Raw genomic sequence first — 14,234 nt, forward strand, 5'->3', positions numbered from 1 at the left:
ATTTTAAAAAAAGCAGTAATAATAATTATAGAATTTAAGTGCTTACTATGTCCTAGGCTCTGTACTAAGCCCAGGGGTGGATACAAGCAAATCGGGTTGGACACAGTCCCTGTCTTGTATAAGGCTCACAGTCTTAATCCCCATTTTACAGATGGGGTGACTGAGGCCCAGAGAAGTGAAGTACCATGCCTTGATTCTATTTATTTGCTATTGTTTCAATGAGATGTTCTTCCCCTCGATTCTATTTATTGCCATTGTTCTTGTCTGTCCGTCTCCCCCGATTAGACTGTAAGCCCGTCCAAGGGCGGGGACTGTCTCTATCTGTTTTCGATTTGTACATTCCAAGCGCTTAGTACAGTGCTCTGCACATAGTAAGCGCTCAATAAATACTATTGAATGAATGAATGAAGTCACACAGCGGGCAAGAAGTGCCGGAGCCAGAATTAGAACCCATGACTTTGTCGCTCCCAGGCCTGCGCTCTACCCATTACACCATGAGGGAGAAAAAGGAAGCACTACAAAAATGTCCTGAAGGACTACCTGGATGAAAGTCGGGGTGTACAGATAAATACACGAATTAATAGAATATATAGCAACACGAGTGCTGAGGACAGGAAGAAAATACATGCGGGCTAGCATAAAAATAACTGAGAAAATAATATAAAAATAGCTGGCTTTCCAGGAACAAAAATACCGGTGAAAAGAAGATGCATCTCTAGCAGCAGATTTAGAAACACGACGTACGAGCTACTGGGCATTGCAGGGCCTAAAGGAGTGACTCCGATTTTGGAGCCGGCAGCGGGTGAGAAACTAACCGAACCAGGCAAACCTTCACCGAACCTGGAACGTGTGGTGTTGCTTTCAGAATGTCACGATTTATCCCAAAGATTAAAAAGCATCCTGGTCTAATGGCTAGAGCCCGGGCCTGGGAGTCAGAAGGACCTGGGTTCTAATGTCGGCTCCACCGCTTGTCACCTTGGGCAAATCACTTCACTTCTCTGGGCCTCGGTTCCCTCGCCTGTAAAATGGGTATTAAGGTTGGGAGCCCCACATGGGACCGTGTCCGTGATTGGCTTGTGTCCACCCCGGCGCTTAGAACAGTGCCTGGCACATAGTAAGCGCTTAACGAAAACCATAAAAAAGATTAGGTTGCCAGGTGAACACACAAGCTGGATGACTAGTCAAGTCCTTCCCATTAGATATTCAGGCAAAATTTGCCCTTATTTATTTGGTTTTTGTCCTTTTTTATGGTATGTGTTAAGCACTGTTTCAAGTATACAAGATAATGAGGTTTAACACAGCCCCTGTCCCAACCTAAGCTCCTTATGGGCAAGGAACGTGTGCACTGATTCGGATGTTTTGTACTCCCCCACTCAGCACAGCGCTCTGCACATAGTAAGCTGTCGATAAATGTGATGGATCAATTGATTGATGAGGCTCTCGGTCCAAGTAGGAGGAAGAACAGGTATTTGATCCCCATTGTACAGATGAGGCAACGGAATGACCGAGAAGTTAAATCACACAGCAGGCAATTGGAGGACGGAGGATTAGAACCCAGGTCCCCTGGCTCCCGGGTCGGCGCTCTTTCCACCAGGCCGGGCTGCTGCTTCGTGACAGACTACAAACTGACGTAAGGAGTGGAAGAACCGAAAGTGGGAAACCATCTTGAGTCTGTGGTCCGGCCGGGCTTTCTAGTCATTGTGGACAAATCTAACAAATCCAACTGCAAATTCTGTGTTTTGGGCTTCTAGAGACCTTAAGGCGGCAATAGGCTGTCCCAAGCACTTAGTACTGGGCGCCGCACAGCGTGGCTTAGTGTGGGAATCAGGCCGTGGGTTCGAATCCCACCTCCGCCACTTGTCTGTGGTGTGACCTTGGGCAAGCCACTTCACTTCTCCGGGCCTCAGTTCCCTCCTCTGGAACATGGGGATGAAGACTGGGAGCCCCATGTGAGACAACCTGATGACCCTGTATCTACCCCAGTGCTTAGAACAGTGCTCGGCACATAGTAAGCGCTTAACAAATATCCTATTTATTATTATGATGATAGTAAGTGCTCAATAAATATGAATGAATGAATGAGTGAGTGAGGCGCTCCCTCAGTACTGGGGTGGGAGAGGGGAGATTGAAAGGTGACCACCCCCTCAGCAGCCTCCCTAATGCGGCCTGGATGATGATTAACTTTGACCTATCCAAGCGCTCAGTACACTGCTCTGCACACGTTAAGCGCTCAATAAATACGATTGAATGACTGAATGACGGAGGCGCTCCCTCAGCACTGGGGTAGGGTGGGAGGAGAGGCTTGGAAAGAGGCGGCCCCCTCCCCTCAGAAGCCTCCATCATGCCGTCTGGACGGCGATTAACCGTGGCCTTCCCAGGCGCTCAGTCCAGCGCTCTGCACACGGGAAGCGCTCAGTACGTTCGTTGGAATGAATGAATGAATGACTAAATATGAATGAATGACGGAGGGGGCGGGAGGGCGCGGCCCCTGAGGGGGGAGAACGGACCAATAGGGAGGCGGCTCCTGCCGTATGACGTCACGGAGGACGCCGCGACGGCGGGTGTGAGGTCATCGCCCCTCCCTTTCCCCCCCACGGGGCGCGCGCGCGCGCGTCAGGGGGCGGGGCGGCGGCCCCCTCCCTTCACCTCGGCCGGCGGGTCACGTGACGGGGCCCTGGCCGTTGCGGCGTCAGCTGGTCGGCGGCGGCGGCGGCGGCCGCCATGGACTTTCTCCTGGGGAATCCGTTCAGCTCCCCGGTGGGACAGCGGATCGGTGAGTGCGGCCCCGGCGGCCGCTGGGCCGGAGCGGGGTTTCCTCCGTCCTCCGTCCTCCGTCCTCCGTCCTCCTCCTCCTCCTCCTCCTCTTCCCCCCCGCCCCCGGCCCTCCCGCCGGCCGGGCCCCGCCTCCCTCCCTGAGTGACGGGGCCCGGGCCAATCGCGGGCGGCGGCCGTGGTCAGCTGACCGCCGTCCGACCAATCGGCGTCGGGGGGCGGGTCCCGGAGTCGGGGCCCTTAAAGGGGCCGCGGCCTCCCTGCCCACCTCGGCTCCCCGGGGCCGCCGCCTCCAGGGAGCCCTCTCCGACCCCAGGGACGGCCAGGCGGGGGGCACTGCCGCAGTCGCCTGGGGCAGTCGAGCAACAATATTAATAATGTTGGTATTTGTTAAGCGCTTACTCTGTGCAGAGCACTGTGCTAAGCGCTGGGGGAGATGCGGGGTCAGGTGGTCCCCACGTGAGGCTCCCAATCTTCAGCCCCATTTTACAGATGAGGGAACTGAGGCACAGAGAATAATAATGTTGGTATTTGTTAAGCGCTTACTGTGTGCAGAGCGCTGTGCTAAGCGCTGGGGGAGATGCAGGGTCATCAGGTGGTCCCACGTGAGCTCCCAGTCTTCATCCCCATTTTACAGAGGAGGTCACTGAGGCCCAGTGAAGTGACTTGCCCACAGTCACCCAGCTGACAGGTGGCAGAGCGGGGATTCGAACCCATGACCTCTGACTCCCAAGCCCGGGCTCTTTCAATGGCAAGCAGCCTGGAGGAGGAGGAGTAATAATAATAATTTGGTATTCGTTAAGCGCTCCCTATGTGCCAAGCACTCTTCTGAGCGCTGGGTAGGTACGAGGTCATCAGGTTGTCCCACGTGAGATGCACGGTTTTCATCCCCATTTTGCAGAGGAGGGAACTGAGGCCCAGAGAAGTGAAGTGATTTGCCCAAAGTCACACAGCTGATAAGTGGCAGAGCAGGAATTTGAACCCACGATCTCTGACTCCCAAGCCCGGGCTCTTTCCACGGAGCCACGCTGTTCGCACCGGCCTGGGAGCGAGAAGGACCTTGGTCCTTATCCTGGCTGCTGTGTGACCTTGGCCAAGTCACTTGCCCCCATGCCTCAGTTCCCTCATCTCTAATAATAATAATAATAATGTTGGTATTTGTTAAGCGCGTACTATGTGCCGAGCACTGTCCGAAGCGCTGGGATAGACACAGGGGAATCAGGTTGTCCCACGTGGGGCTCACAGTCTTAATCCTCATTTTACAGATGAGGTAACTGAGGCACCGAGAAGTGAAGTGACTTGCCCGAAGTCACACAGCTGACAAGTGGCCGAGCGGGATTCGAACTCATGACCTCGGACTCCAAAGCCCCTGCTCTTTCCACTGAGCCACGCTGATCTCTAAAATGGGGAATGAGACTGTGAGCCTCATGTGGGACAGGGATCGGGTCCAACCCACTTTATATCCATCCACCCCGGCGCTTAGTACATGGGTTCTAATCCCGGCTCCGTCACCTGTCAGCTGTGTGATTTGGGGCAAGCCACTTACCTTCCTTGGGCCTCTGTGACATCATCTGTAAAATGGGGATGAAGACTGTGAGCCTCACGTGGGACAATCTGATTACCTTGTATCTACCTCAGTGCTTAGAACAGTGCTTGGCACATAGTAAACGTTTTAACAAATCCCATCATTATTATTCTTACAGTCCCTGGCACCCAGTAAGTGATCAGCAACTTCCAAACATTATCATTATTATTATTATTAATAATTGATGGCACTGAAGAGGATGGTCATGGGGATTGGTGGAGCTGAAGCTCCCCTGCCCATCCCGGTGTCAGCCACGACCCCCCAACCTGAAACCTGAATTTATTAAAATTCTTCCTCATCACCAATCAGAATTCGCCTGCCCTACCAGAGATAACAGAATCACGCAATGGTATTTATTGAGTACTTACTAGAATAATAATGATTATGGTATTTAAGTGCTTACTATGTGCCAGGCACTGTACTGAGCGCCGGGGTGGATACAAGCAGATGGGGTTGAACCCTCCCCTGTCCCAGGTGGAGCTCACAGCCTTTATCCCCATTTGACAGGTGAGGCAACTGAGGCACAGAGAAGCCCCACGTGGGACAACCTGATCACCCTGTATCTCCCCCAGCGCTTAACAAATACCAACATTATTATTATTACTATTAAAATGGGGATGAAGACTGTGAGCCTCACGTGGGACAACCTCATTCCCCTGTATCTACCCCAACGCTTAGAACGGTGCTCAGCACGTAGTAAGCGCTTAACAAATACCACCATTATTATTATTAATCAGGTGGGACAAGCTAATCAGGTTGGACACAGTCCATGTCCCACACGGAGCTCACTGTCTTAAACCGCATTTTGCAAATGAGGTGAATGAGGCCCAGGGAAGTGACTTGCCCAAGGTCATACAGCTGACAAGTGTGGAGTTGGGATTAGAACCCAGGTGTGTGTGAGAGAGAGAGAGAGACTGCTGTTTTGGGTGGTTTTTTTTTGGAAAACCTTGATCCCTCTGCTTCTCATTCCTCTGCGGACAGAGTACCCTGCCTCAGGTGATCTCCCTAGAGAGGCAACTTCAATCAGTCAGTGGTGTTTACTGGGAGCTTGCTGAGTGCCCAGCAGTCTACTAAGCGCTGTACTATGCGTTCGGGTCTCTCTTCATTTAACGACCCTTATGCAGATGTGGCCGAGTCCGCCTCACCCGGAACTAACTCCGCGCGCTCTGTCGGTTTCCCTACTGTGGCTTCACGGTGTTTCTCAATCGAAGATCGCAGGGAGTTTTGCCGACACCCTACACGCCTCTGGGCTGGGCGAGAGCTGGGTGGTGTGAGCTCTTTTTCCTCGATTTACCGAGGAAGATATTCCGGACTCAGAGTAGGGAAGGCAGCTGCCTAGAAACCACCCAGTGAGTCACTAGGGAAGAGATGGCAGACCTTCTGACACGGAGGGCTCTTTCTTCAGGCCCGCAGCAGTGCCTTCATCACGTGCCAGCACCGAAACTTCCTGCCACCGGTTTTTAAAGTCGAAGGAAACATCCCTAACCCGTGGACACACCACGTGGCCAAAGGGATGTCCCAGAAACTTCGGTCCCTTCCACCGCAGAAGACTCCGCTCAGAAAGATAAGGTTACACGACGGACTAGCCACCCTCTCTCTCTGCCAGCGGGTTCTCGCTCCGGGCCAGGCTCCCAACAGCTTCAGAGGGAGCTCTGTTTGGACCTGAAAGTTATTAGTAACTCAGAGCAGAATTGGCACGGAAAACGTTTGGCCGCATGAGCTGTTACCGTGATTCCAGACGCCGCTTTCGGGCAGTCGGAAACGCTAGCCGGGGATGGCCGCGGCCGGCCGAGACGTTGCCTAGTTGGGCTGATTTAGTGGCGTCGTGCATTTTTGGAGACCAGGGTTCCGTGTTGAGCCCAACACAGGCGTGGTCTTCCCGCTGCTCTGAATTGTACTTCATAACTTTTTTTTTTGGTGGCGTTTGTTAAGCGCTTACTATGTGCCAGGCACTGCACTAAATGCTGGGATAGAAGATCAACGGGTTGGTCACAGACCCCCGTCTTACGTGGGGTCTTAATCCCCATTGAGATGGGATAACTGACATGAAGTGACTTACCCAAGGTCTCACAACAGACCGGTGACAGAGCCAGGTCCTCTGACTCCCAGGCCCGTACTAACTTGACAACTTCTTTCTCCGATCCAAAGGACAGCCGGACCCTCCCAGTGAAGGACTGCCGGCTCTACGTTCTCGTCGACAGTGGCATTAATTCTTCTTTGACCCTCATTTTCTAGGATTTCTCTTTTCCCCTCACGCGCATTTGAAGCAAGGTTACCAGACGGTCCTGTCGGTTTAAATAGCCTATCGGACATTTTAGCCTTATCGTTCGGTCCGGTAACACCGAGTGCTCTTCGTTTGGAAAGTACAGTGTGTGCTTCCAGAGACACTTAGTAGGAGAGGACTGTAGGCCTCTTACAATCTAATAGAGGAGATGGAACAAACACAAATACGTATATGAGCAGAAATTAGAGAGACAAATATATAACTGATTACAGCTGGAGAGAGCAATTCCATTCCTCTTTCTTCCATAACATTTTAATGACTGGTATTATAATGCAGCAGCGTTGGCTTAATAGACAGAGCTCGGGCTCGGGAGTCAGAGGACATGGGATCTAATCCCGGCTCCGCCGCTTGTCTGCTGGGTGACCTTGGGCAAGCCTCAGTTTCCTTCTCTGTGCCTCGGTTACCTCATCTGTAAAATGGGGGGTAAGACGTGGGACGACCTGATCACCTCGTATCTACCCCAGCGCTTAGAACAGTGCTTGGCACATAGTAAGCGCTTAACAAATACCGTTATTCTTATTATTATTAGCGCTCCCTCGCTTGGATAGCTGAGGAATCGACCTTGGTCCGAGAACTTCCCTTCTCTTTGAAGTATTTTCACCTAACGGAATAGGGTGGTGTGCGGCCATTTTAATTTACCGTCGGTAATGGAAGAACTGTTTAGCATAGAATATGCCATCTCGAGTCTGGGGGCAAAAATCCCTTTTTGCTGAGTGGGATGTGAAAGGAAATACTTTTGGAAAATTACCCAAACCTCTAATTCACACTCTTTCATTTCTAGTACACTGTTTCATCTTGTAACTCCACTGTGTTGTTTTTTTCCCCTCACTCTTTTTAATATATTCATTAGTTTGGAGATCTTGGGAATGCGTAAAGAATAATTGTGGTATTTACTAAGCGCTTACCATGTGCCAGACACTGTCCTAAGCGCTGGGGTGGATTCAAGCAAACAGTCCCAATCCCTGTCCCACGTGGGGCTCACGATCTTAATCTCCATTTTCAGATGGGTAACTGAGGCACAATATCCCTGCTAGATTACTGTGTCAGTCTGCTCTCTGATCTCCCTTCCTCCTCTCTCTCCCCTCTCCAGTCTATTCTTCATTCCGCTGCCCGGATATCTTGCTGCAGAAACGCTCTGGGCATGTCACTCCCCTTCTTAAAAACCTCCAGTGGCTGCCTATCGACCTCCGCACGAAACGAAAACTCCTCACTCTAGGCTTCGAGGCTGTCCGTCACCTTGCCCCCTCCTACCTCTCCTCCCTTCTCTCTTTCCACCGCCCACCCCGCACGCTCCGCTCCTCCGCCGCCCACCTCCTCGCCGTCCCCCGTTCTCGCCCGTCCCGCCGTCGACCCCCGGGCCGCGTCCTCCCGCGGTCCCGGAACGCCCTCCCTCCTCACCTCCGCCAAACTCATTCTCTTCCCTTCTTCAAAACCCTACTTAAAGCTCACCTCCTCCAAGAGGCCTTCCTTGACTGAGCTCCCCTTTTCCCTCTGCTCCCTCTATCCCCCCTTCACCTCTCTGCAGCAAAGCCGTCCTTTCCCCCCCTTTCCCTCTGCTCCTCCCCCTCTCCCTTCCCCTCCCCTCAGCACCGTACTCGTCCGCTCAACTGTATATATTTTCATTACCCTACTTATTTTGTTAATGAGATGTACATCACCTTGATTCTATTTATTTGCTACTGTTTTAATGAGATGTTCATCCCCTCGATTCTATTTATTGCTACTGTTCTTGTCTGTCCGTCTCCCCCGATTAGACCGTAAGCCCGTCAAAGGGCAGGGACTGTCTCTGTTGCCGATTTGTACATTCCAAACGCTTAGTACAGTGCTCTGCACATAGTAAGCGCTCAATAAATACTATTGAATGAATGAATGAATTTGCTCAAGGTCACACAGCAGGCAGGAGGTGGAGCCGGGATTTGAACCCAGGTCCTTCTGATTCTCAGGCCCGGGCTCTCATCTACTACACCATGCCTCTTCTCCCTATCCTTTGGACTGTTTCTTACGGGAAACTGTACATTGTTCAGAACTTTCACTTTTATTCACGGAACCAATGAAGAGTGTTACCAGCCGCGAGCGGTTCGTGAATGCTGTGGAGTTTGCCTGAGTCACCAGAGGCAGATCAGTCGATCGATCATATTTACTGAGCGCTTTTTTGTGCAGAGCACTGTACTAAGCGCTTGGGAGAGTACAGGATAGCAGCATTGGTAACAGATGGGAGCACCGTAGAAATTCTCTGTAGAGGTGAGTCTTGAGGAGAAGCTGAGAAGCAGGTTCACCTAGTGGATATCGCACTAGGGAGTCAGAAGGACCCGGGTTCTAATCCCGGGTCTTATCTGCTGGTGACCTCATCAGGTCACTTCTCTGGGCCTCAGTTATCTCATCTGTAGAATGGGGATAAAGACTCTGAGCCCCATGTGGGACAGGGACTGTGTCCAACCCAATCAGCTTATATCTACCCCAGCACTTAGTACAGTGCCTGGTACGTAGTGAGTGCTTAACAAATGCCATCAAAAAAGTTATAAAGCACAATACAGACCTCATCTGGGTCTGGAGGAAGAGCACCGGATGTCAGAAGATCTGCCATCTCTTCCCAGCCAGGCCTAGTGACTCACTTCTAGGCGGCTGCCTTGCCTACCCAGAGTTTGAAGTATCGTCCTCAGTAAATCGAGGAAAATAGCCCACGCCACCCAGCTGTCGCCCAGCCCAGAAGCATGTAATAATAATAATAATAATAATGTTGGTGTTTGTTAAGCGCTTACTATGTGCCGAGCACTTTCTAAGCGCTGGGGTAGATACAGGGTAGTCAGGTTGTCCCACGGGAGGTTCACAGTCTTAATCCCCATTTTACAGATGAGGCAACTGAGGCACAGAGAAGTTAAGTGACTTGCCTACAGTCATACAGCTGACAAGCGGCAGAGCCGGGATTCGACCTCACAACCTCTTACTCCCAAGCCCGGGCTCTTTCCACCGAGCCTCTCTGTAGGGTGATTGCAATGCTCCCTGGCATTTTTGAGTGAGAAGCATTATGAAGCCACAGTAGAAAAGCCAGCAGCGTGCGTGGAGTTATCATCATCATCATCATCATCATTACCAATGGTATTTATTGAGCACTTACTGTGGCAGAGCACTTGGAGAATACAACAAGAAACAGACACATTCTCTACCCTCTACGAGCTCACAATCTAGAGGGGAAGACAGACGTTAATACACGTAAATGACAGATATATACATGTGTGCTGTGGGGCCGGCAGGGAGGATGAATGAAGGGAGCAAGTCAGGGTGACGCAGAAGGGAGTGGGAGGAAGAGGAGAGGAGGGTTTAGTCAGGGAAGGCTTCTTGGAGGGGATGTGCTTTCAATAAGGCTTTGAAGTGGGAGAGAGCAATTATCTGTCTGATGTGAGGAAGGAGGGCATTCCAGAGGCAGGATGTGGGCGAGAGGTCGGTGGCAAGATAGACGAGACCGGGGTACGGTGAGAAGGTTAACGTTAGAGGTATAAAGTGTGCGGGCTGGGTTGTAGTAGGAGAATAGTGAGGTGAGGTAGGAGAGAGCAAGGTGAATGAGTGTTTTAAATAATAATGTTGGTATTTGTTAAGCGCTTACTATGTGCAGAGCAGTGTTCTAAGCGCTGGGGTAGATACAGGGTAATCAGGTTGTCCCACGTGAGGCTCACGGGTCTTCATCCCCATTTTACAGATGAGGTCACTGAGGCGCAGAGAAGTGAAGTGACTTGCCCACAGTCACACAGCTGACAAGCGGCAGAGCCGGGAGTCGAACCCACGACCTCTGACTCCGAAGCCCAGGCTCTTTGCACTGTGCCACGCTGCTTCCCCATGGTGGGGAGTTTTTGTTTGATGCGGAGGTGGATGGGCAACCAGTGGAATTTCTTGAGGCGCAGGGAAATGTGATCAGAACGTTTTTGAAGGAAAACGATTCCGGCGGCAGAGTGGAGAAGCTGGGAGGTCAGCGAGGAGGCTGATAGAGTAATCAAGGCAGGGTAGGATAAGTGTTTGTAATAATAGTCCTGGGTGAAGTCGGAGTGGCTTGGGGAATTCAAGGCCAATGGCAGTAATAATAATAATGTTGTTTTTCATTAAGCGCTTACGATGTTCAGAGCACTGTTCTAAGCACTGGGGTAGACGCAGGGTAATCAGGTTGTCCCACATGAGGCTCACAGTTAATCCCCATTTTACAGATAGGGAAACTGAGGCCCAGAGAAGTGAAGTGACTTGCCCACAGTCACACAGCTGACAAGTGGCCCAGCCGGGATTCAAACCCATGACTTCTGACTCCCAAGCCCAGCCTCTTTCCACTGAGCCACGCCGCTTCTCTACTGCTTTCTTGGTCCACTCAGCCATATCTCTATGAGGGGTATTAAATGAAGAGCGACCCGAGGGCTTAGTTCAGCTCTTAATAGAATGCTCGGCACCCAGTAAGTGCTCAATAAAAACTATGACTACTAATAATTGAGCTATTTGTTAAGCGCTTACTATGTGCTGGGCACCATACTAAGCGCTGTCCCACATAGAGCTCCCGGTCTTAATCCCCATTTTACAGATGAGGTAACTGAGGCATCGAGAAGCGAAGTGACTTGCCCGGGGTCACATAGGTGATTGATTAATTGGAGCTCGTTTTGGGCAGGGATTGTCACTGTTGGTTGCTTTACCGTACTCTCCCACGGGCTTAGTACAGTGCTCTGCACATAGTAAGCGTTTAATAAATGCGATTGAAGGAACGAATGAACTGTCAAGCAGGATTCAGGCCGATGACCAGGCGCTGGATGGAGCCCAGACCTGCCTTTTACTCTACAGGGGCCAGGCCTGCTGTGAGACTCCAATATATAGATCAGATTTTATGTTCAGAGAGATATTAAAATCTCCCTGGGGTGAGGCAGGGCGACTTTCATTTGTTTGGTGAATGAGCTTTGTTTTCTCTAAGGCCCTGAGAAGGAAGATAAGTCCAAGATTTCCTCCCTCCTCTTGGAATGACCTTAAGCCTTTGTGATTATGCTTAGCTCATTACCACGCAAGAGCAGGAAGGATTAAAGGCTTGAAGAGGCCCATTCAAATAAAGAAGCTTTACACAGCCCTTGGTCGAATTACAGAGGGCACTCAGTCAGTCAGTGGTATTTATTGAGTGCCTACTGTGTGCAGAGCACTGTTCTAAGCACTTGAGAGAGTGCAAATATAACAGACACATTTGCTGCCCACGATGAGTCTAGAGGGGCTTATAAATAATAAGTGGCAAATATGTACCTAAGTGCTATGGGGCTGGGAAGGGGGGGAGACGAATAAAGGGAGAAGAGGATGTAGTCAGGGAAGGCCTCTTGGAGGAGATGTGCCTTCAATAAGACTTTTAAAGGAAGGGGAGTAATTGTCGGATAGGAGGAGGGAGGAGATGTTCTCAGCAGTTCATCCTTTCCACATGCAGCCTTCCATTTTAATAGCTCCGCCTGCTCTCATTAGCTCATTGCGTAGATTTTGAAAACTTTCCCTTTTCCGGCTGAAAGCTTTTCGGGCCCCAGGCTGGGAGCTTAAGCTCTGTACATTTTCCGCAGCCGACTCCATGCTAGGCTGGGCAGGTAAAGGAAGCAATGCTTTCTGATGGGAAAGCATTTCAATAATCCTTTTGAACACGAGGCAACTCAGAAGAGAACTGAAAGTTTTCAAATGGCTAGTCCTCACTAAAAAGTGCCGTTTTGAAATTGGAAAGCTGGGTCCAGTCTTGGGGGAAAAAAAAAAAAAACCTGCACAGGCCTCTGTGTGGTGTCACACATTTCGTGAATGTGGCAGAGTTAGCTAATGAGATAATAGGGGTATTTGTTACGTGCTTATTCTGTGCCAGACACCGCCCTAAGTGCTGGGGTAGATAAAATGTAATATAAAAAACCTCCCCACCATTGGCTTTAAAGCACTAATCACTCTGCCGTCTCCTTCCTCTCCTCGCTCCTCGCTCCTCTCCTACGCCAACCCAGCCCTCACATTTGGCTTCTCTAATGCTAACCTTCTCACTGTACCTCAGTCTCATCTCTCTCGCCCACATCCTGCCTCTGGCCTGGAACACCCTTCCTCCTCATATCAGACAGATAATTGCTCTCCCACACTTCAAAGCCTTATTGAAGGCACGTCTCCTCCGAGCAGCCTTCCCTGACTCTGCCCTCCTCTCCTCATCTCCCTGACTTGCTCCCTTCATTCCTCCTCCTTGCCAGCCCCGCAGCACATATGTGTATATCTGCACATTCATTTATTTACGTATATTAACGTCTGCCTCCCCCTCTCGACTGTGAGCTCGTCGTGGGCAGGGTCGGTGTTGGTTGTTGTACTGTACTCTCCCAAGCACTCAGTGCAATGCTTTGCACACGGTAAGCACCGATAAATATGATTGCATTCATAAGCCGATATGGACAAAGCCACTGTCCCACCTCCCTCTGGCCTGGAACCTCCTCCCCCTCCACATACACCAGACCACCACACTTCAAAGCCTTACTCAAAGCTCACCTCGGGCAAGTCATTTGACTTCTCTGTGCCTCAGTTATCTCATCTGTTAAATGAGGATTAAAGCTGTGAGTCCCACGTGGGAAATGGACTGTGTCCAACCTGATTAGCTTGTAATTTCCCTGGTGCTTAGTATGGTGACTGGCACATAATAAGTGCTTAACAAATACCATTTAAAAAAAAAAAATCTCTCCAAGAAGCCTTCCCCGATGAAGCCCTCTTTTTCCCCAATTCCCTCTCTCTCTCATGTCCCCTATGGAATTGGATCTGTACCCTTTGGGCACAAGATATTCACCCCACCCTCAGTCCCACAGCACTTTACGTACATATCCGTAACATATTTACGTATATTAGTGTCTGTCTCGCCCTCTCGACTGTAAGCTCCCTGTGGCCAGGGAATGTATCGAGACTCTCGAGTGCTTAGTACAGTGCTCTGCACGCAGTAAGCGGTCAAAAAAATACAACTGGTTGGAGTTTGACCCCCTCTCCTAGGAAAACAAGTTGATTTCCCTTTGAACCCTTCAGCTTGACCCCTTTGTCAGTTGGCAGTTGGATTGGAGAAGTGGTAAACTGTGGCTCCAGAAGTTCGAACCATTTCACTTCCCCTCCCTGAAGCCTGTCTTGCCGCCCCCACAATGACGAGAGGCGTGTCATTCGGTCAGTCAGTTATATTTATTGAACGCTTGCAGAGCACTGTACTGAGCGCCTGGGAGGGTACCGATAAACAGACGCATTCCCTGCCCGCAACGAGCTCACTTCTCAAAGATCGTTCTGAAAGAGCACTGTTTCGGAAAAGAGGAGCCTCTTGATGACCCCTAGGCTAACAAAGCATGGTTTCGACCCTCAGTTACCTCATCTGTAAAATGGGAAGAGTAGGGGGAGGGGGAATGGATCAGACAGTCAATCGTATTTATTGAACACTTACTGTGTGCAGAGCACTGTAGTAAGTGCTTAGGAGAGTACAATATAACAATAAAGACACGTTCCCCGTCCACAACGAGCTTGCAGTCTGAAGGGTTCAGAAACAGCACTGGCTCAGAAAAGGCGACCTTCTTGATGACCCGTAGGCTAATGAAGGGTGGCTTAGAGCCTCAGTTTCCT

The 14,234-nt window shown here is 50.6% G+C and overlaps 1 protein-coding gene across 5 annotated transcripts in view; it reads left to right on the forward strand.

Annotated features, from left to right (window-relative positions):
• Nucleotides 1–2,686: 2,686 nt before the first annotated feature.
• Nucleotides 2,687–14,234, forward strand: part of TOM1 (target of myb1 membrane trafficking protein) — a 39,396-nt gene continuing 27,848 nt past the window's right edge. For all 5 annotated transcript variants that reach the window (XM_029079116.2, XM_029079114.2, XM_029079115.2 and 2 more), the window contains exon 1: nt 2,687–2,773. In XM_029079116.2, the coding sequence (XP_028934949.1) occupies nt 2,722–2,773 (52 nt within the window). In that variant the 5' untranslated portion in view covers nt 2,687–2,721. The remainder of the gene's footprint in view (nt 2,774–14,234) is intronic.

This window comes from Ornithorhynchus anatinus, chromosome 14 (assembly GCF_004115215.2).
Source record: "Ornithorhynchus anatinus isolate Pmale09 chromosome 14, mOrnAna1.pri.v4, whole genome shotgun sequence".
Classification (NCBI taxonomy): Eukaryota; Metazoa; Chordata; class Mammalia; order Monotremata; family Ornithorhynchidae; genus Ornithorhynchus; species Ornithorhynchus anatinus.